Here is a 20,835-nt window from a genome sequence, read left to right as displayed (position 1 = left end):
GGGAAGGGAAAACAGGGAATAAAAACCCCCTGACGTCACCCCCGAGGTCACTGGTTTGTGGCGAGGCTGGGACCAGCACCCACCTGGCAGCAGCGGGTTTCTGGCAGCCTTTCCCCAGCTGAGTCACCCGGGGTGGGGAGCGGGTCCCGTGCCCGCCCCGCTGCCACGTGCCTGCTCCCACAGCAGCGCTTGTTGATGGCACGCACAGCCCGGGGACGGGGTCAAAGCCCACAGGATGAAAGCCGAAAACAGAATAAAAACCCAGCTCTGGGTTTTTAAAAGCTTTGCTTTCCCTGCGACAGCCCCAGGCAGGGCCCTGGCTTGGAAGAGACAGAGCTGCCCCTCTTTTGGGGTCACCAGAACCCTCCCCCCCTATGGGCTCAGCCCCCAGGAACAGGGCTGGGACACAGACACAGGTAAAACCCCGTCAGCTCCCATCCTGCTTCCCCAGCAAGGTGCTGGTCGGAGCGAGAAAGGGCTCCAGCAAAGGGCAGGGCAAGGCGCAGAGGAGCCACGGAGGGAAGCGAGGTGTGGGCAGCCCCCCTGCACAGCAGGGGCTGCGGGTACACGGATTTATTGAAGAAGACGGCAGGAAACAGCTTACATCCAAGACCAAAAAAAAATAATTTTATTTTTCTTTACATTAGGGAGAGGGTTTCCACACTGAAATCACAGCAGGGACCTACAGGGCTTTGCACCACACCAGGGGCAGCGACCCCATGGGACCAGCACAGGGACCCCAGTTTGGGGGTGCAGCCACCACCACGCCGGTCGGGGACCCAGCCCGGTCCCTGGTCAGCAAAGTAAGGCCGGGGACAGGGAGGTGGCAGCACCGGGGAGGCACCGCAAGGGTTGGTCAGGGCAGGGCCACTGCCTGCTCAGCAGCCCTGATCTTTGCCTGGGCCATATCTCCTGCTGGCATCAGCAAAACAGACCGGGTGGTTTCCCCCCCCCGTCCCCGCCTCAAAAAAAAAAAAAAATATCTCTATGTACAGATGCATTACGCCGTATCAGTACAAAAATATACATATAAATTCTACAGATCCCAGCTCAGTAGATCAAAACAGCTCTAAGGTCACAGTGCACCGGACGGCATCAGGCCCAGAGAGTGGTGCGGCCGTCAGGAGCACCCCGGCACACGGTGGGGGGGGGGGGCACGGCTTCCTGCTGCTGCCGGGGGTCACTTCTGGTCCAGGTGGCAGTACAGGTACATGGAGACAGCCATGGCCGCGATCTGTGGGGCAAGAGGCGAGTCAGACCCGCGGGTGTCCCCCCCCCAAGCACAGAGGCAGCCAGGTGACGGCCCACGCTTGGCACACGCGGGGAGGAAGAGGAGGGTGAGCCCGGGGAGGAAGGCTCAGTAGCCACCCTGGGGCAGGTGGTGGCCCATGGGGGCTACACCGGCCCCTCGGCACCCCCAGCTGACCCCAACCCCGCTGCTCGGGCACTCACCTCCAAGGCGGCGATGCCGGCTGCCACGCCGCCCACCACGTCTGCGTTCGTCTTGATGTCTTCCAAAATCTGGTCAAAACAACCCTGCGGGAGCAGCCAGGCAGGTGAGGACGGGCATGGAGCTGTGACCCCCCCAGCCAGGGGGCATTTCCCCCAGGAGAAATATCGTGGCTCCGGCCCAGAGCTGCACGGTCACGAAGATGGTCGGGGGGGACAACTCAGCCACCCCTCAGGCCAAAGCCCCACATCTCCACGGGGTGGGGAAATGAGGGAGTTTGGGACCAGGCAATGGAAGGTACTTTGTTCATCCCCAGCAGGCCACTGGGGACAAGTCAAAGCCACCGCAGCCCCCCAGGGACTCAGCACCCAGGGGATCGCTGTGCCCAGAGCTCAGGCTGGGGATAAAGGCTGGGTCCCCCTCCCCATGCCAGGATGCACCCCAAAATTGGGTGCTGCCAGAAGGCAGGAGCCGCATGCGTGTTCATACCTGGACATGACTTCCTGCCGCGAGTGATTCGTTGCATGGGTACTTGTTATCGCAGCAGGGCGGAGGGTAGGTTTTGTGCTGCGTATACCACGGGGAGTTTTCGAAGTCTGTATAGTTATTCAGGCCACAGCAGCCGACCTAAGGGAGAGAGAGGGGTGGTGAGAGCATCCTACAGGTCTCCCTGTGCCCATGTCCCCACCGCACTCCCTCCTGGAGGAAACGTGGTCTGGACCCTCCTCGCCCCGTGGAGGAGGTCACCCAGCTCAGCCCAGGAGCTTCCTAGGGCAGGACCTTGCTCCAGCAGCTCTCACCCCACCTCAGGACCTCTGGGTCCCAGCCACCTGGAAACCCATGAGGTAGTCACACACACCTTGGGCCACATCCCCACCCCACTGTCCCACCCAAGGGCACCACCAAGCCCGTGCTGGGAGCATCCCGACCCCGACCCGGGGGAAGCCCAGGGCTCAGCACACCTCCGACATGGTGGCATTCCATATCCGTGTGAAATCATCATTAGCCCCGTAGTTCTCCTTCAGGATGGGAGTCACCACGGCTGTCAGAAACGTCTCTGCCTGCGGGGAGAGGCCGAGAAACGCCATCAGAGACCATCCTGGTGAGCACCACGGAGTCAAGGGCCCCCAGTGCCCGTACCGCTCCCAAACCCACGGGGAAGAGGCCACGCAGGCCAAGCAGGGCCAGGAACACGTCACGCCGTGTCCCTTTGACCCAAGGCAGCCTGGCAGCCTCACCAACCGCAGCATTTTGGCCCCGAGGCCGCTGGTGGCAGTGAGTCAGTCGATAAGCAGCCCGGCCAGGGCAGCCAGGAATGGTGCCTGCCCTGTGGTTGACTTCTCCTGCCTCCAACGAGGCGACATTGTGGCCTTCCTCCCCAGGGGAGCTCCCTGGTGCATAATAAGCACTTGGGTTCGCTCGGGACTGCCTCTCCTGCGTGGCTCCTACCACGAGGAGTGTCCAGCCTTGGCTGGTATCTCACTACGGTGTTCAAAAACAAGCAGTGGGCAAAACCTGGATGATAATGCTCGTTTCTTTGGGGCAATGGGATCCCCGCCTTGTTGCCTGCACCTCGGGCAGCCCCTCCACCCAGCCAGGCTGTCCTTGCCCGCCCACAGAGCTGGCACCGGAGTTTGGTGTCCTGTCCTTCCAGCCCACAGGCAGCAACCCCAGGCCCCCCATTTTCCTAAAGGGATTGGATGAGTCCCAAAATGTCCCAGCCCACGACCCCGCTAAGCCACTCACAAGACTCGTGTAGACCAGAACCACCACGGCAGCGGCGATTTCGGCGATGAAGATGATCAACACCACAGAGAAGAACTGGGAGGCAGCGAGGGGAGGGAGGTTAAAATGACAGCCAGCATCCACAGCCCCCCCAAAACCCACCTGTTCCCCAAGGGCCATCAGGACCCTCACCCTGCTTCAAGCCGTGTCTAGTTGCCACCAGCCCTGCTCCAGGGCAGAAGCAGCACAATTTTGGGGTCCCTCCATCCCCACATCTGCATGGGGCTGAACTCCAGGGTTCAGCCCTGCTTTTCCAAGGCTCACCCAGCCCTCCACGATACGGGGACACCCAAGGAGGACACCTCCGAAAGAGAGGCCCGTCCCTCAGGCCTCCCCCACCAGAGACCCCGCTGGATAAAGCCTGGCTCGGCGCGGGCCCGTCCTTACCATCATCAGGAGACATTTGCTCTCCTTCTGGGCGCCGTAGCACCCAAGGAAGCCGATGATCACCAAGATGGCACCGATGACGATGAGGAAGTAGCTGACGTTCACGACCTGCAGGACGCTAGACGAAAGCGTCCCGAATATCTTCAGGAAGGACTGCCCGTCCACCGTGACCCAGATGCCGACGCCCAGGAGGGCCCCGCCACCGAGCTGGGAGGAGAGAGACGTGTTAAATCGGGTGCTTGGGGAAAAGCAGGGGTAAAACAACAGCCATATTGTTCTGTGATGGTTTCTGGAGGATCTCAGCTTCTTGATTCTCCTCAGCCAGGTGTGTTTTGCAGGCAGCTTCAGCTGCCCCCCCACCACCCAGCCCACCCTTCGTGCCCTCGAGCTCCCAACCCAACCCCAGGAGGCAGCAAGGGGAGGCGGATGGAGGCCACCAGCCCCCGGGGAAGCTGCCATCGTGCCCCAGCAGTGCCATCCACCACGTTCAGCCTCTCCCCCAGCCCCAGAGACCCCCACAACCAAGCTGAGGTCGCTGCCACACCAGGGGGCTGCTCCTCTCACAGACAGGGGGAGCCCAGCAGGTGGGACCCTGGGGCACCCAGCACCCCGCCAGGCACGGGGAGGGACTTGTGGGGTCGATACAACAGCCACTGTCCCCCATTCCCCCCCACCGAGGGCTTTGGGCATACCACAGGAGCAAGAGACCCCACTGCCCCAAGGCTCAGGGTGCTCCCCAGCCCCACAGCCCAGCCTGGAGGGACCGCCGAGAGCGGGTGTCCCGGGGTGGGGACAGCCGGAGCACTTACAAATATGGCCAGGTTGAAGAGGATCATCATGACCTTGATGAACGTGAAGCACCCCATCTTTGCACCTGGAGAGAGCAGGGGGGGGTCCGAGCAGAGAGACGTTACCAGCAGCGCCAGGCACAACCCCCCTTCCTTGGGGCTGTTTTTTGGGGTAGGGAAGACACACAGAGAGCCCCCACCGGGCACCTCCAAGTCCTGGGACACCTCCCAGCCGTGCTTTCCCCCAAAACACCCAACCTACCTCTGCAGCGAGCAGCTCCAGCAGCCCCAACTCCAGCAGCCCCAACTCAACGCCACCGCTCTGCCGCCCCCTTGCTGCCCCCACCACCCTTTAAACGGGAGCGGCCCTGGGGCCGCCCAAGCAGCAGCCCAACCCTTTGGGGCCACCCCCTGGGGGTGGCGGGGCCACCAGGTCCCTTGGGTGCTCGGTGGCTTGCTGCCCTCTGCTGCCCAAGCCACCCCGCCTGGCGAGGCTGCAGCCCGCACCCATCACTGCGGCCTCTGGGTGCTGCTGGGTGGCTCTCTCCCTGGTGGGGAGGGGATTTGGGGTCAGAACACCCCAAAATTGCTTTGCATGGCCAGGCATCGTACCCCAAAGTGGCCACCGAGGGTCTGGGGCTCTTCTGCCAATGTCTGGGGCAGGCGGTGGAGCCCCCAGAGGAGCCCGGCGCAGGGATGTGTGAAAGCCCCAAATCTGCGGTCTCCCAGCCCAAAACAGAAGCAGGGAGAGGAGGGCACCGGGATATGGCCCCCCGGAGCTGGTCTGTAAATGAAAAGCCGAAGTTTGGGGTGCTTCCCACTGTTGCAGTGGCTTTTTGCTGGTGGGGACACAGCAGGAGAGGATGGTGACGACCAGAGCAGATGCCAGCGCTGGATGTCAGCAGAGACCTGCCGTAGCCTAAGGGCTGCCGAAAAATAATGCTTTTCTTTGGAAAGATGCTTTGAAACACGGAGGTTTTCCCCAGAAGGGGCTGCAGCAGGGAGCAAAGCAGAGCACAGGGGGATGCTGGAGGTCTGACCCTTTTGGGGTCCTCGCCCGTCAGCAGGGCTGCGGGACAGGGCTGGGGGCCAGCCCCCTCCCCAGCAGGGGCACTGGGTGCTCAGCACGTCCCTCCCCACAAGGGTACATTTCAGCGGGATGGAGTCATCCCCTTTGGGATGCGTGGCATGTGAGGGAGCCCTAAACCCTCCCAGGGTGCTCACCCGGATCCGGGTGCCCTAACCCGTTCCCCTCGCTGCCTGCAGCCTCAGCCCATCCCACAGCAGCTGCCCCTCAGCCCTGCTGCCCTCTCCCATCTGGGACCTGCTGCCCCTAAATGCAAAAGAAGACCTCCATCATATCGCCCCTCTCCCCAAAATTACCCCATCCCCTGCTCGTCGCACACAACCCCCCCGCCCCATAAATAATTTTAGCAGAACCCATAAATATTTGTGTTGAAGGAGGCTCATTCCCAGCCCCAGGGAAATTGCAGGGCTGTGCTGTGGCTGCACCCCGCTGCCCTAACCACATACTCTGGGGTTTGGGTGCTCCCCGTGTCACCCGTCCGAACCCCACTGGGGAGCCAGGGCTGGATTTTCTGGCCTGACCTCGGCAGGACGAGCCCGGTGGCATTCCTGTGTCCTTCCCAGCCCGCGGGTGCTGAGCGGGGCTTGCGGGGCTTGATGCCACCCACGGGGACAGAGCTGGGCATGGGGACACCCCGCTGTGCCTCGGGTTCCCTCCCTGGAAAGCACGGGGTGAAAAACCACGGAGACGGGGGACCAGAGCAGAGGGACTCACAGCATGGTCTTGATGGGGTTTTGGGATATCCCCAGCCAGGTGAGCCCCGTTTTGGGGCTGGGAGCGCCCATCCAGCTCTCCAGCTGGCCCCGGGTCGCTCGGGGGGTGGAGGACGGGCAGCAACACGCTGGGGATGAACCTTCAAAATGAGCTGGGCACGGCTTTGGATTTGCAGCTTGAAGTTACCAAACTTTGTGAATCTGTGATGAATACGTCGCTTCCTCCCCTCCTGCTGAAACAGGGTGGAAATAAAAAGGAGACATACATTTTTTTACCTCCTGGAAATGGAATATTTCAGCGCCCAGCTTTGAAAGGATGCCTTGCTCCGAGGCAAAGTGCAGACCAGTGTAAAACAAATAAAACTCACGCGTTTTGGCCGGAAATCTGGGGAAATCACCGATCCCCTGCTCGGGGAGGGACAGGGGGAGGTGCTGGGTGCCATGTAGGATGCTCCCTGTGAGCTGGGGTCTCTGTTCAGCGCCAACTCCTGCCCTGTAGGGGTGGTCCAGGAGCAGGAGGGGCAGAAATAGCTGGGGAGGTGCCCACCAGGCAGCCCCAGGCGAGGAGCAGGGCTCAAGGGGAGGGCAGGGACCATCCCCGCAGCTGCAGCAGCAGCACAGTGCCAGCACCAGAGGCACCGGGACAGAAAAATCCCTTTTTGTGCTGGAAGCCCATCCTCTGGGGAGCGGGGGCTCCGTGCTGCCCAGGCGAATGCAGCTGCAGTGAAATCCCCCGGGATGCCGCCGCACTGCACGGCCAGGCCGTGTGCTGCAGGACGAGGGGGGGAATTTGCTGAAATTCCCATCAGGAGGGGCTGTACATCTCCTGCACTGCTCCCTGGCCCCTGGGCCTCAGTTTCCCCCACTTTCCCAGCCCCTAGGGTTGGGAATTCCCTCGCACCCACCCCGCAGTGCTCCTGGATCCAGCCAGAGGGCATTCCCCAGAGCCCATGTTTTAGGTGCCAGCTGTTTTTAGGATGCCCGACCTGCAGCAGAGGCAAGGAGCAGCTGTCGGTTCAGAGAGGTCAGCGTGAGAAGCGAGGATTTAAATAATAAATAAATAAAAAACAAGAAGACAAACCAGCTGGAAGCGAGCTGAGCCCCGGTGCTCTTGTTGCATGCAACAACCACACCGTGGCCGTGGGGTGGTGATGGGCATGGGGGTGGGTGCCCAGGGGATGGGTGCCCAGGGGATGGGTGTCATAGGGATGGGTGCCCAGGGGATGGGTGCCCAGGAGATGGGTGTCATGGGGATGGGTGCCCAGGGGATGGGTGCCCAGAGATGGGTGTCATGGGGATGGGTGCCCAGGGGATGGGTGCCCAGGGGATGGGTGTCATATGGGTGTCCATGGGTGCTCAAATGAGGGGTGTCCTGGGAATGGGCATCCAAGGATGGGTGCCGGCACCTGAATCCCCCCTCCCCATCACCCCTACACACCCCCAACACCTCACCCCCCCCCCCACCCCTCAGTGGACCGGATAGGGGGGACCTCCGCTCCCCCATAACCCGGAGCTCTGCGTGTGTGTGTGACACCCCCCGCTCACCCCAACCCCACGAGCACCCCCTCCCCTCTCCCTGGGGGTGCAGATAGGAGGCAGCCCCCCCCTTTCCATCCCGTCCCCCCCCCCGCCCCCGCCGCGCTGCGGTGCCCAGGGGCGGGAGGAGCGAGGCTGACATCACCGCCCCGCCGCTGCCGGGGCCGGCTCCGCTCCGCTCCGCTCCCGGTAAGGCTGGGGCAGGGGGGGGGGGGCGGGGGGGGCAGGAGGACGGAGGGACGGAGGGACGGAGGGACGGAGGGACGGCAGGCCGCCCCCATCCATCTCCCGACCGGGGGGAGATCGGGGGTTGGAAGGGAGGGGGAGAAAAAGGAGAGGTGGGGGGGGGGGGGGGGGGGGGGGGGGGGGGGGGGGGGGGGGCTTTTCCTTCTGTGCTGTCTCCGGGGGATGTTTTAAAAGGCTTTAAAATAAATCGACAAACCCGTAAATTAAGAAATAAAGGTGAAATCGAACTAAAATCCTGGACACGGGGTTTGGGGGGGGGGGGGGGGGAAGGTGGGAGGGGGGCACACGACACCATTCGCTGCTGTCATCTGTCCGAGGGATATTTAAAAAAAAATTAAATTAAAAAATAAATATAATAAAATAAATCCAAAACCACTAAAACCCTGTATTTTCGCTCGCCCCCGCGTGCCGCTTCGGGGCTGCGGGGATGCTGCCCAGCCCGGGTGCCTGTGTTAGAAGCGCGGGGCTCCATCCCTCGCCCTACTTTCCCGACTTGCCGGCACTTTCCCGGTGCGCAGCGGCCGGTCCCTGCTGGCAGCGGGGCTCCCCTGGCCGCCCGCTGCCCCCGGCCCTGGGTGCCCGGGGTGGGGGACACGGCGCTGGCTGGGGTCCCGGTGGTGGCGGGGGGCTGACGTGCTGCATTTTGCTGTGACAGAGCCTGGGGAGGCCGGTCCCCAGCCCCGGCAGGATGAAGGGCAGAGACAGAGCAGGCTGAGAAGGGTACAGCATCTTTTTGGGGCCGGCACGCGGGTCAGCAACATCTGCTCCCCTCCACGACCCTTGAGCAAACCCCGCCAAGCCTCACAGTGAATTTGGGACCGGAGGGGTGAGGAGACGCTCTCAGAGGCAGAAGGATCTTTTCCTGCCCAGCGGGATCGGGGCAGCATCACCCGCTCCCATCGCCATGGCCTCCCCGGAGGGGCTGCAGTACCGGGCGCTCTACGAGTACCAGAAGGGCCGGGAGGAGGACCTGGCGCTGAGCCCCGGGGACGTGCTGACGGTCAGCAGGGCCTCGCTGCTGGCTGCCCCCGACTACAAGGACGGGGACGAGCGCAGCCCCCAGGGCTGGCTTCACGGCCTCAACGAGCGCACCAAGGAGCGCGGAGACTTCCCCGGCACCTACGTGGAGTACCTGGGCCCCGTGCGCATCGCCGCCACCGCCGCCAAGGCCAAGCCACGACCCTTGCCCCCGCCGCCCGCCGGGACCCCCGTGCCCACCGGCCAGCCCTGGGGTGAGTGTGGGGACGGGGACACCCCGGGGGTGGCACGGAGCCCGGGCGGATGCGAGCGTTTGGCACGGTTTGGTGGGGACCCCCAACACGCAGGGGGGTTTATTTCCGTGGGGGATGTGGCGTGGTGCTGGGGGGGGTGTTTTTTGGCAAGGTGTCGGGGTGCCTGTGCTCTGCTGGGGGTGCTGAGCCCCCTCTGACCTCATCATTTATATGGTGGCCAAGTGCGTTTGGGCTTGGGATCGCACCGCGGTTGCATAATGTATCCAAGCGAAAAAGAAAAAGCGAGAAAACCCCTTCCAGCTGGGGAGACAAACACGACCCACCAGCCCTGCACAAAACCGTGATCCTCTCTTCCTCCGGGATGTGACAGAGGAGAAATCACTGCTGGTGTGGGGCTGGGGGAGCGGCACCTGCTGGCAAGGGGTCCATGCCCCCAAAATGATTCGGGGCAGCAGCAAGGAGGCTGGGACGGTCGCTTTGGGGACACGGCGAGGCTGCCGGGGCCCCTTGCTGCTGTGGTTCGGAGGACAGGGACCAGCCAGCCCCAGGGTCGAGCCCCCAGCCGAGAGATCATTTTTTAATAGAGGAAACCCCACTAAAAACAGGGTCTGGGGGCAGCGGGTGCTGCCACCTGCCGGGCACCCTCCGGCCATGTCCCTGCGCCCGGTGCCATGGGTGCCCCCCGTGGGGTGGCTTCCCCGCGGGGCGCTGGGTGCGTGGGTGCTGCTGCGGGGGGAGCTGGCTGCCCAGGGTCATGTCCTCCTGCTGGCAGACAAGCAGTACCATTTTGCATCATTTTTAACCAAAATCTCCCAGCTGAAGGGCTATTCCTTATAACGAAAACCTCCGAAGTTTTTTTGGGAAGAGAACCACTTTTTTTTTTTCTTCTTTCTTTTTTTTTTTTTAAATCTTCCCTTGCTGTTTCCATCTCCAGGCAGAGGTTTTGAGGCTCATGCTTGTTTTGGCTGGCTCAAAGCCTTATTTTTCTGCAAGACCTGCATGCTGCCCTGTGCACCTTCAGTGCCCCCCGAGCCCTCGTGCTGCTCGGGGGCTCTGCCCACGGTGCCCTGGGCTTTCTCCAGCCAGAGGAAGGGTTTGGCTGGCGGGAGGGAAATGCTGCCTTTCCAAGCCGTGCCCCAGAGCCAGGGCTGGCTCCGCGGGGAGGAATGGTCTTTTTTTAATTAAACGACTTCCTAAAAATGGCTTTGGGACGGAGCCGAGTGCCACTGCTGCACGGGGACTTCCCAGGAGCTCGGCGGCTGCTCTGCCCCGGCCTGGCTGTCCCACAGCGTCGCCTCCCTCCAGCACCCCATCAGGACACCCAGGTCCCTGCCCAGGGCCACCTCCAGCGAAGGACAGGCAGTTATTCTCTGCAGTTGCCACCCTGTTCCCCAAGCTGCCGGCTTTGAAGCCAAAACCCCATTTTCCTTAACCCATCGGTGTGGTGGGAAAGTTTTCCACGGGCTCCCACCCACGTGCTTTGCTTTAAACCCTGCTGCAGGGCTCTCATTTCTGGGCCAGCACCATCTCTGCTCAGCTCCGTTTAACTTTCCTGCCCAAAGTCCTTTTTTTTTTTTTTTTTTTCTTTTTTCTTTTTCCTTCCTTAAAATTGTTCTGGATTTATTGGCTTCACAGGCGAGCTCCCTGCCCTCTGGCCAGGCAGGAAAAACCGAATGCAGGGAGCGAGCTGGCTGGGCTGCAGCTGGCTTCTGTGGGAAAAAGTCACCCAGAGTCGTTATTGAATTTACCATTATTATTTTTTTTTAAACATAATTCCACCAAAACAGATCAGCTTGCCACATGAAACAGGCGGAGGAGCCCTTGACACACCAGCCTTCCCAGATGCCGTGGGTGCCGGGGCCGCTCTTGTACCACCTAAGGAGTCCATTCCTCTAGCAGTTACCAAAGAACCAAGCCTTTCTGCCCAAAGCAGGCTCAAACATCTCCAAAATCTTTTTGCACCAAGTGGAAAAAGTCATTCTAATTGCCTTTAATTAGGGAAGGAAGGAAGGAAGGAAGGAAGGAAGGAAGGAAGGAAGGAAGGAAGGAAGGAAGGAAGGAAGGAAGGAAGGAAGGAAGGAAGGAAGGAAGGAAGGAAGGAAGGAAGGAAGGAAGGAAGGAAGGAAGGAAGGAAGGAAGGAAGGAAGGAAGGAAGGAAGGAAGGAAGGAAGGAAGGAAGGAAGGAAGGAAGGAAATGAATGCTGTGGAAGGAAATGCATGCACACAGCAAACCAGGAGTGGGGGAAACGCACTCCGAGCCCCTCTCCCCATCTCTCCACAGCAGGGCTCCCCGGGCAGGCAGAGCACAGCGAGCAGCCGACCCTCCCCGAGCAGGCGCTGACGACCGTGGCCAGGCTCATCGAGGCGCTGGAAAAGCAAGGTACAGGCAGCCAAGGTGCTCGAGGGGCACGTGTGCGACCGCTCTGCCCTGCCCGTGGCCACTGATACCCCCGAGCATCGCTAGGGCCGAGCCGCGCACCCCGGTACCCACAGTGCATGGGGCGAGGGAACCCCCAATGTTGCTCCCTGCCTGCTTCCATCGGAGGGGGGATTTGGGGTTCAGGGACTGACCCCCCACCTCCTGGCTGCTCCTCAGGTCTCGACAGCGAGGTGCTCTACACATCGGCCCCCGGCGCACTGGGTGATGCTGAGCTGAAGCAGGCTCTGCTGGCGGGTAAGTCCCGTGCCGCATCCTCCCCCCGTCCCCCGAGTGCCTGGCTTGGAGGCGATGCTTCCACGTGAGCGGGGCTGTGTCAGGGCTGGGTTATGGCTCTGACCTCGTTAGGGCCCTAATTACAGCTCTGTAGGGCGCTGCCTGCATGTGAGCCCCCCCTCAAGCTCGTCTGACCCCGGTGGGGTGCTGCTGGGAGGGATACGGGTGTGGGGTCGGGATGGGTTGTGGGGTGCTGGCACCCGGTGCGGGGTCGGGGCTGCCGTGGGGCACCCTGAGCCTGCCCCGGATGCTGCTGCCTGCAATGGGGGCAGCTCGGTGCGGGGGCCTGGGGGCTGCAGGGCAGAGGGAGCGGCAGAGGAAAGGAAAGGCCGGTTATTATTTTTGGCTGGAGCCCTTCACTAGAAGCTGCCTTTTTTTAGGGAGAGCGAAAAAAAAAAAAATAATCACTTTGCAAACCTCTCACGTCTCTGTTTGAGAAATGGGGCAGGCAGCACGTGGGTGCGATGGGGAAGAAGGAAACGGGGGGGGGGGGGGGGGCGGAAAAAAAGCTCCTTTTTGAGGAGACGGGGGGGGGGGGGGGGGGGGACGCTGCTGGAAGCGGGGTGCCCCGAGGCACCCTGCGCCCGGCGGGCGGCACTACGGCTCCGGGCACGGCCCCGCAGCCCCGCCAGCTCCCGAGCCGTGTTGCTGGGGAGAAGGGCCGTGATGAAATCGCTATATTAAGCACCATGACTTCATCGCTTCCCCGCTGCAGAGTCCCTGCCGGGCGGGGGAACGGGCTGCGGCGAGCCCCCGGCGCTCCCCGAGAGGCGGTGGCGGCACGGGGGGAGACGCGGGGGTCCCCCAGCCCCAGGGGCATGCCGTGGGTGCCAGGTCCCAGCTGGGGGGTGATGCTCAGCAGGATGCAGACGTTGCTCCCCCTCCCCGCAGCCTCCTGCAGGTTTTTGTAGCGTTTGGTCTGTAAAATAGCCCTAAAAAAAAAAAAGGGGGGGGCGGCTTCCCACAGCCGCTCAGGACCGTGCGCGAGGCAGCAGAGGCCAGGGGCACGTTTGCCCCGTGCTCTGTCCCCACGAGCCGCTCCTCTCCTCGAGCCGCTCCTCTCCTCCCGTAGCAAAAGCCAAGCTGGATTTTGGGGAACGGGGAGAAATAGGATATGGGGCTGGCAGAGGCTGGGAAAAAAAACCCTGTCTCGGCTGGGGGGAAAAGCAGGTCTGTGGGAGAGACGTTGGGGTCCCTCCGGGGGTGTCGGCTTCCTGGTGAATGCCCCATTTACGCCGGGGTTTGGCAGTCGTGGAGGAAAAGTGAGAAAGGAGAAAGGGCTAAAAAAGTTTGCATGTTGGTTTTCACCCCCCCCGAATTTTAACACATGGGTGGGGGCAGGCAGCAGGGAGGGGACACGTGTCCCCCACCCCCAGAGCTGCCCCATTTCTCCAACACATTGAAATTCGGGGTGTCCCAGCTTGGCTGGGTGCTGCCCCACTGCCACGGGAGCAGGATGGGGACAGGGGGTGACATCTCTTGGGACTCGGCGTTTGTATCAGAGCTGCTCCCAGGGTGACGGAGGGGTCCTGTGCTGCTCGGGGTCCCACGTGCCCCTGTCCCGCGTCCCATCCTGGTGACACGCAGCGGGCAGAGGTGGATTGGAGCCGCTGTCTCCAGGCGTGCCGTGCCGTGCCGTGCCGTCTTGCCGTCCTCCCCGCTTTGATCTCCGGCCCCGGCGCGGCGCAGTCTGCCTGGAGACATGCTCACGTGCCCGGGAATTAGGTCAGGGCTCGGTGGGGATTAGCGGGGGGCGGTGGGCTCTGCGAGCTGCTGCTGGGCAGAAAGCGACGGGTCGGAGCGGGGAGCACCCCGGGGTGCCTCGTGCGTGGGTGCCCGGGGAGGGAGCGCTCCAGGCGGGGTGGCTGTGCTCCCCCGTCCTCACCCCTAGGACACCAGGAGGGATTTGGGGTCTCCAAGCACTCCGTTTTCCCCTGGCCAAGCCATTAACTGTGACTTTAGCCCCCAAGGCGAGGCGCCCTGCTGCCTGCTCTGCTCTGCGTTTGTACCTGGAAATAAACCTGCGGCGGTCAGAGGCTGGGCAGAGGCATGAGCTCATCTGTTATATTTGGTGGGGATGAGGGAAGGGTAAATTAGTGGTCTCCTGTGACTCACGTCGCGGGGCTGGGACCCACGCCTTCCCAATTTCGGCTCCAGGCACCCCTGGGAGGGGTCCCAGCTCTGCTGCCCCCCAGGACGGGGCGCACAGCGGGGTGAAACCCAGTTGGGGGGGGAGATATGGGGCTGCTGGAGCTCGGGGCAGGGGCAGGGACCGCGTGGGCAGCCACCAAGTCCCCGGCACAGGGCGACCACCGGGCTGGCACAGGGACATTGCGACAGTGCTGAGTCAAAGCCAGGGAAATTCCCCAGGGAAATCCCCGCAGCGGGATGTCCGGCAGGCTACACCCGATGGGATCAGGTCCGGGGGTTGTGCAGGTCCTCGCGCTGACACAGGTGGGAGGAAGGCTCCAGATGTAGAATTTAATGACGTGTTTAGGGTGTTTAGGGTGCCCCTCTGCCACGGGGACCACGCACCCAGCAGCATCATGCTGCAGCAGCTGACGGCGCAGAGCGGCTGCTTACCAGGACCAGCTCAAATCTCTCGTTCCCCAAAATCCCCCCACTGCCGTGTCCTGGCGGAGCGTCCCCTGCCTCTACTCATGCCGCAGTCTGGGTGTGCGCCACAGGGCCGCCTTACTCACACCTCCCTCGCTGCTGCTGCCGGGAGAGGCCCGGGCATCTCCCACCCCGCCTGACTCAGCCCCGGCCCCCCGCTCCTGGGGGGGCTCTGCCCACGCTGCAGTGTGGGGTCTGGGGGCCTGGTCCCCTTTCCCTCCCCGGGGTGCTCCAGGTGACCCATGGCCACGGGTTTTGGGGTGTTTTCCTTCTTTGTGGCACCGGATGGGGTCCCTCTGTCCCTGCCCTGCAGCTGGGGGGGGACGGGGGACGGAGACCTCCAGGAAGGGGCAGAAATGTCTGGAGAGCCCCAGGGGAGCCGTGACTCATCCTGCAGCATCATTAGCTTCTTACAGGGGTTATCATCTCCCTCCGAGCGGGGGGGGCAGAGCCCTGCCTCGGGGTTAATTAACCCTCCCCAGGCCACCAGCCCTGCCTCCCATCGGGGAGCACCCCGGGGAGCACCGAGGAGGGGAGCTGGGGCAGGGGGATGTGACCGCGTGTCCAGGAGGCTGGGGACAGCAGAGTAGAGGCTATTTCTATCCAACCCACCGAGGAGACCTCAGGGGAGCAGCCCCATCTGAAATTAATTGCTGCAACCCCTCTCCGGTCTCCCCATCGCGGCACTCTCGGGGTGCAAGGATGTTTTGGAGACTTGCTTTGAAATTGGCTGCGCCTTCCCTTTGAACACGCCTCCGAGCCTATGCAAATGAGCTAATTAGGCCATGTGGAGCCCCGGGCTGATTGCCTGGGGCCAGCACTCGTTGGCATCCCCTTCCAGCACCGAACAGGCTGCGGCTGCCCTCCCCAGTCTGCGCCAGCACCGTCTGACAGCTCCCCAGCGAAACCCCCGCGGCGGGCAGGGGCTGCGCCGAGCCGGGGCGGGTGAAGGAGGATTTTTGGCTCATCCCTTCCTGCCCGGCCTAAGGGGAAGCAGGCGTCCTCTTCGCTCATCACCACGCGCGAAACCTTGAGCACCAAGCTTGGTACGGGGACAGGAGCCACCCCGCGGCTCCCCCAGCCCCTCCTGGGCACAAAGACACCGGGACGCGGCCACGGGGGCTGCCACAGGCACCCATCCGGCAGCATCCCAGGGTTTTAGCCATGCTCTGGGGGGTTTCAGCCAAAACCAGGGGCTGGAGCATCTCCTGGGACATCGATGGCCAGCTGAGGGGTCCAGCAGCGCAGCTGGGTGATGGGAACGTGTCAGGCGAACCCTTCCCACGGGCACTTTTCCATTTCTTTTTTTCAGATTTTTCTTTATCCTCTCCCAGCCCCGCGGCGCTGCCTTTGCCCCGGGTCGCCTTCGGCCACGCTGGCGGCGCGGTGCCTTTTGTCAGGCTCGGGTGGGTTTGTGGCCAGCCGGGTGCTTGCTCCTGAAAATGAGGTAGCGTCTCCAGCCGCTGGGTTAAAGGCTTCGCCCCGGGGATTGTTCAATCTGTTTGCTTTCCCGTCAGCCAGCCAAGGGCCGGGCACCGAAGGGAAGGCAGCGAGGTCCTGCCGGTAAGGGAACTGCCACAATTTCTTGTCCCAGAGCAGGGGCAGATGGGCACGGGCCTTGTCTGCCCGGCCACGGTGCGGACATCTCGGGGAGATGCCCTCCAAAAGCCCACCAAGGTCTGGAAGGGGAGACCCAGCTCGGGGTGCCCGAAACCAGCCTCCGACGGGAGCCAGAGTGCTCCCAGCCTGACCCTAGGAAAGGGGGTTTTTCACCGTGTTGGGATCATAACTCCACTGCCAGCCAAAATGGTTGGAGGCTCGGGGCATTTTCTGCTGGAAAATGCTGCTCTTTTGGAGACAGAGCATCTCCCCGAATGCAGATTTTGGTAAAGCTGCATTTGGTGATAAAAACGCGGAGAGGGGAACAGCAGGGGGTGCAGACCTTGGCAAACCCACCGCCTTGCTCCTAGATCTCAACGTACCCAGCCACGTGGGACCTGAAATGCCATCGCTAAAAAACTGCAAACCCTGCTCTTTTATTTCAATAACCTCACTTAGAAGAGAAATTTAGTTTCTATAAACGAACCATTTCAATCGGTCTCAAATACCTTGGGATTTCCCCCCCCCCCCCGACCCCTCCAAGATTTCTCCTGTGAGGAAAATTTCAAAACCTTCGCTTTTGGCTCCAGCTCGGACCAGAGCCAGATTTTGAAACCTCGAGATCTTTGCAAAAGGGGACGTGTGTCCCCCCCCCCCCCCGGGCCGCCGGGCTGGGACCTCCAAGACAAACGCATGAGGCAATGCCTCGGCGGGCGGCTGAAGTCACGTCCCCATGCCGAGCTGGCCACGGGGCTCGGAGGGACCACGGGACATGTTCCTCCGAGTGCTGACCCCATTTTGGGATGATCTCAGCCCTCCTCACGTGCTTTGCCCCGTTGCTCAACCCCGCAGCATCTTCGCCGCCCGCTGGGCATCTGCGATTTGGGGCTGGGGGAGGCGATGGCATTTTGGGTACATTCACGGTGTTTTGGGATGGCTGGGGTGTTGTGTTTGGGGCGTATTTCTTCGGGGTCGTAGTAGAAGGGAGGATGAGCGTTGGAGGATGAGCGTTGGAGGATGCCAGTGCCCCCACCCCACGTGCCAGGCGCTGTCCGTACAGTGGCACGCTGTCCCCGGGCACACCAACCCCAAAGCCGGTGGAGACGGGACAGGAACGGTGGCAGGGTGGTGGCACCGGGAGCTGCCACGCGCGGGGCAGCAGGGCACGGGCAGGGAAATCCCCCCACGTCCAGAGGAAGGATGGGAAGCAGAGGGATGTGCAGCGGCCTCAGGGCTCCCGACGGGTTTCTTGCAGACCCCTCGGCCGTGGACATGGACCTGTACGGTGCCCAGACGCTGGCCGAGGCCCTCAGGTGGTACCTCCAGGAGCTGCCAGCCCCTCTCATCCCCCCCGCTGTCTGCACCGACTTGCTCCACATGGCTCAAGGTAAGCACAGTCGGGGTCTCCCCATGTTTTGTGGGGTGGAGGAGATTTGGGAAGCCCCTGCAAGGAAAGCTCCCAATACCTCCAGCTCCTGCCCCCATCCCCTGGGGATGCTGCCCTAAGGTTAGCTTTTGGCTTTATATGGGCAGGGAAAATTCTTTGCTTTTTCAGCTCAGGGTGCTGCAAGCGCCTTTAGGGCCCCGCGAGCTTTTCAGCCTCTCGTGCAGACAGATGGGACTGTCAAGTTCGTGGCTTTAGTTGATTTTTGTGGGCGAAGTGGCACACCTGGGGCTCACAGCCAGCAGCACACGGGGTCCCTGGCCTGTCCAGCGGGAATAAAACACATTGCCACGAGGTCTCCCACCTGGTCAGACCCTCTCCTTCCCCCCGGTCACCTTTGAAATCAGATTTCCCCCTTTGACACCAGCTCTCCCCGGTCGCTGAGCCTGCCATCCCCTCGGCAAGGGCCCTGGGTGAGGAAGAGGAGGGACAACGCAGCCATCCGCGCTGCCCCGCGCAGACAAGCTGCCAGCAGAAATCCCCCTGGGCTGGGGGCACCGGGCCGCTGCCTTCTCCTTCCCCATCGGAGAGGAGAAATCAAAGGCTGCCTCCCTTCCAAGGATAAAAACGCAATTAGGAAGCAATTAGCTGGGTTGCCTCGTTAAGCAGCTTCAAAGGGAAGCGCCTTCCCCCTGCAGCCCAGGCTGCTCACTCCTGTGATGAACAGAGGCAGAACCACCGGGGCTTTCAAAAAATATATATATAATTTAAAAAACACCCCCCAAAAAAAACAAATCTCTGGGGAGAAGAGTCCTGGACCTGCCAGGATACAGCTCCAGGGTCCCGAGGAGCGATGCTGGAAGCTCAAGGTGCCCACGGGCACGTCCCTGCACCTTGCAATATCCCGTGTCCCCCCGGCGACAATGACAGTGCCATGTCACCAAAAAAAAAGGGTGACACCAAAAAACGCCCCCCCACACATTTCTCCTGGCAAATCCTTTGCCTCCCAGCTTGCTTTTTCTGCTGGGAGACCCATGTGTCTGCGCATAGGATGGGGTGCAAAAAACAGGGATTTGGGGAGGGATGTATGGAAACAAACCAAGGCTCCATGGGGAGCAGAGATTCCCCCGACCTGATTTCTCCCCTCTTTGGCAGAGACCCCGGGCCTGGAGGAGTGTGGCCAGCGAGCCCGAGCCCTGCTGGCCCCCCCGGCCCTGCCGCAGCCCCATGTGCTGCTGCTGCAGGATCTGGCCCAACACCTCGGCCGCCTCTGCCAGGGCTCCCGCAAGAACCGGCTGTCGGCACGGCTCCTCGGGGAGCTCTTCGGGGAGCTGCTCCTCCGCCCCGCTCCCTCCAGGTGAGCCGCCCACGTCCCCCCTCGTCCGTCCATTTCGCAGCAGTTGAGGAGGAAATTTGGGGTCAGGAGGAGTTTTGTTGTGTGCCACCTCCTTATATCTACTGGGGAGCCTTGGGGTGGTCGGCTCGGGGACCCCCGGGGACGTCCTGCTGCTGGCACCCTCACGGCCACCCTGTTGTCCCCGCAGCACCGAGGCGAGCCCCGAGCTCTGTGCGAGGATCCTCGAGTCCCTCATCGTGGCCAGCGAGGCGGCGGACGTGCCGGCAGCCCCCGGTAAGGGACACGCGGCCGGAGGGGGGGTGGCGGGGGGCAGAGCTGGTGGCACGGCTCGGGGACGGTCACCGGGGGGTCCCGTCCTGCCGTGGGCTCTCAGGAAGGCAAAGCTCAATGGGATCTGGCTGCGGTTTGGGAAGGAAAATACAGCACTGCAACAATAACGTGACAAGAGATCGTGAATCAGAAGCAAATCTGGATTTACGATTTTTGCGTTTAATTTTTCCAGTGTGCAGAATAAAATGGCACCCTAAGCAAGGCCAGTCCCAAAACACAGCCCCCTCCGTGGTGCATCCGTCTCCAGCTGATGGGATGGGGATGGCAACGGGTGCCTTGCACGTGTCTCTGTGCCTGGGCAAGGAGCTGGCAGCGTGGTTTCCCCAGGGTGCCAACGAGCCCACAGCTTCTCCCAGCCTTTAACCCCACGCTCCCTAATTAAGCTCATTTTCCTACCGGCACCAGCGTTTGCCTCCAGCATCTGTTTGCTCTTTGCTTCTACTTCGGTGGTTTAAGTCCCAGCCCTCTGCTGGCCTCGTTTTGCTCTGCCCCTCCTGTTTGGTGGCAGTTTGTGTCCCATCCTTGTCCCAAGCCCCCGGACGTTCCCCCGGTGCTGGTGCAGCACCGTGCCCCCCGGATGGGATGCGGCACATCCCGAAGGATGGACACGGCAGGGAGGAAGGGTGCTGGTGGCACAAACCACACACCCTGAGGACCGTGGAGGTCCATCCCTGCGGGATCCCGTCCCCAGCCAAGACCCAGCCACGTCCCTGTCCCCGCACCGAGCCACCCGGGAGACGCAGCAGCTTCCAGACTTCCCACTCGGAGATCTGTCGGCGCTGGCCCCGGGGACTCCGGCCTCCGTGCGCTCCCTCCCTGTAATATATCTGGGTCCCTGTCATCACCCTGCAGCACTTTGGGGAGGCGGCTGGGCCGGGCAGGATTACAACTCCTAATATCCCCCATAAATCAGCCTTTCAGTCCCACCGGCTGATTTATGGCTGTCGCCCCCGAGATGGGGGCGTCTCTTCCCCCGCCGATCCAGATGTCGGGCAGCTGTGGCCCGGCCGTCCCCAGGCTCTGCCTGACGGTGGCATTCTCACTGACATCCCCAGACCCTGCGGTGGCACTGGTCACACCCGCCCCAATCCAAGCAGAGGCAGGCAGGATTTTGGGGTCCCCATCCCCTTTTGGGCTTCCGATCTCCTCTAGGGGTGCGAGCCAGGACAGCCGCGTGCCCCCAGACGGGTCCGGCTGCTCCCTTCGCATCCAGAAGCGAGGACGTGATTACTCGGCTGTCATCACGTTCAGATGTCGGGAAGCTTAATTAAATGCCTGCAAAGCACTCGGGGGAGCTGCGGATGAAAGGCGCTCTATATAAAGCGCGAGGAATTATTATTAGGCAGGGTCCGCACGCCTCCGGCCCGGCCCGGCCCCCCGCGACCTGGCACCGACATTATTTTGGTGCGCGTGTGGAGCGGTGGCTCTGTAATTCCCCGTGTCGAGGAGCTATAAATACCCTGCAATAACACGGCGGGTGTGTGCAAACAGCCCGGGAATAGGAGCCGGGAGCTGACACGGAGGAAACCGCGGTGTGACCTCAGGCTGACTCAGGCACAGACATACCCGGTGCGAGCGGGGGGCGCGGGGCACCACGGGGGTACAGGGACGG

General features: G+C 62.2%; 2 protein-coding genes across 3 annotated transcripts in view; one reads left to right on the top strand and one right to left on the bottom strand.

Annotated features, from left to right (window-relative positions):
- Positions 1-605: 605 nt before the first annotated feature.
- On the bottom strand, positions 606-4,764 carry TSPAN1 (tetraspanin 1). The gene is made up of 8 exons (XM_013176417.3): positions 4,673-4,764; positions 4,432-4,496; positions 3,623-3,829; positions 3,197-3,271; positions 2,413-2,511; positions 1,940-2,077; positions 1,453-1,536; positions 606-1,234 (listed from the first exon to the last, which is right to left on the bottom strand). The coding sequence occupies exons 2-8, from the start codon at positions 4,486-4,488 to the stop codon at positions 1,181-1,183; spliced, it is 714 nt and encodes a 237-aa protein (XP_013031871.2). The 5' UTR covers positions 4,489-4,496; positions 4,673-4,764; the 3' UTR covers positions 606-1,180.
- A 3,037-nt stretch (positions 4,765-7,801) lies between these two features.
- PIK3R3 (phosphoinositide-3-kinase regulatory subunit 3) overlaps positions 7,802-20,835 on the top strand; it is a 63,563-nt gene continuing 50,529 nt past the window's right edge. The window contains exons 1-7 of one of the 2 annotated variants that reach the window (XM_067001386.1): positions 7,802-7,935; positions 8,648-9,224; positions 11,509-11,604; positions 11,821-11,898; positions 17,408-17,539; positions 18,692-18,893; positions 19,081-19,166. In XM_067001386.1, the coding sequence (XP_066857487.1) occupies positions 8,897-9,224; positions 11,509-11,604; positions 11,821-11,898; positions 17,408-17,539; positions 18,692-18,893; positions 19,081-19,166 (922 nt within the window). In that variant the 5' untranslated portion in view covers positions 7,802-7,935; positions 8,648-8,896. Of the gene's footprint in view, positions 7,936-8,647; positions 9,225-11,505; positions 11,605-11,820; positions 11,899-17,407; positions 17,540-18,691; positions 18,894-19,080; positions 19,167-20,835 lie in introns of both variants that reach the window. The other variant, XM_067001385.1, reaches the window with a different exon arrangement.

Source organism: Anser cygnoides, chromosome 8, assembly GCF_040182565.1.
Source record: "Anser cygnoides isolate HZ-2024a breed goose chromosome 8, Taihu_goose_T2T_genome, whole genome shotgun sequence".
Classification (NCBI taxonomy): domain Eukaryota; kingdom Metazoa; phylum Chordata; class Aves; order Anseriformes; family Anatidae; genus Anser; species Anser cygnoides.
Note: the sequence above shows the minus strand (reverse complement) of the source record. Positions and strands in the feature narration are given on the sequence as shown.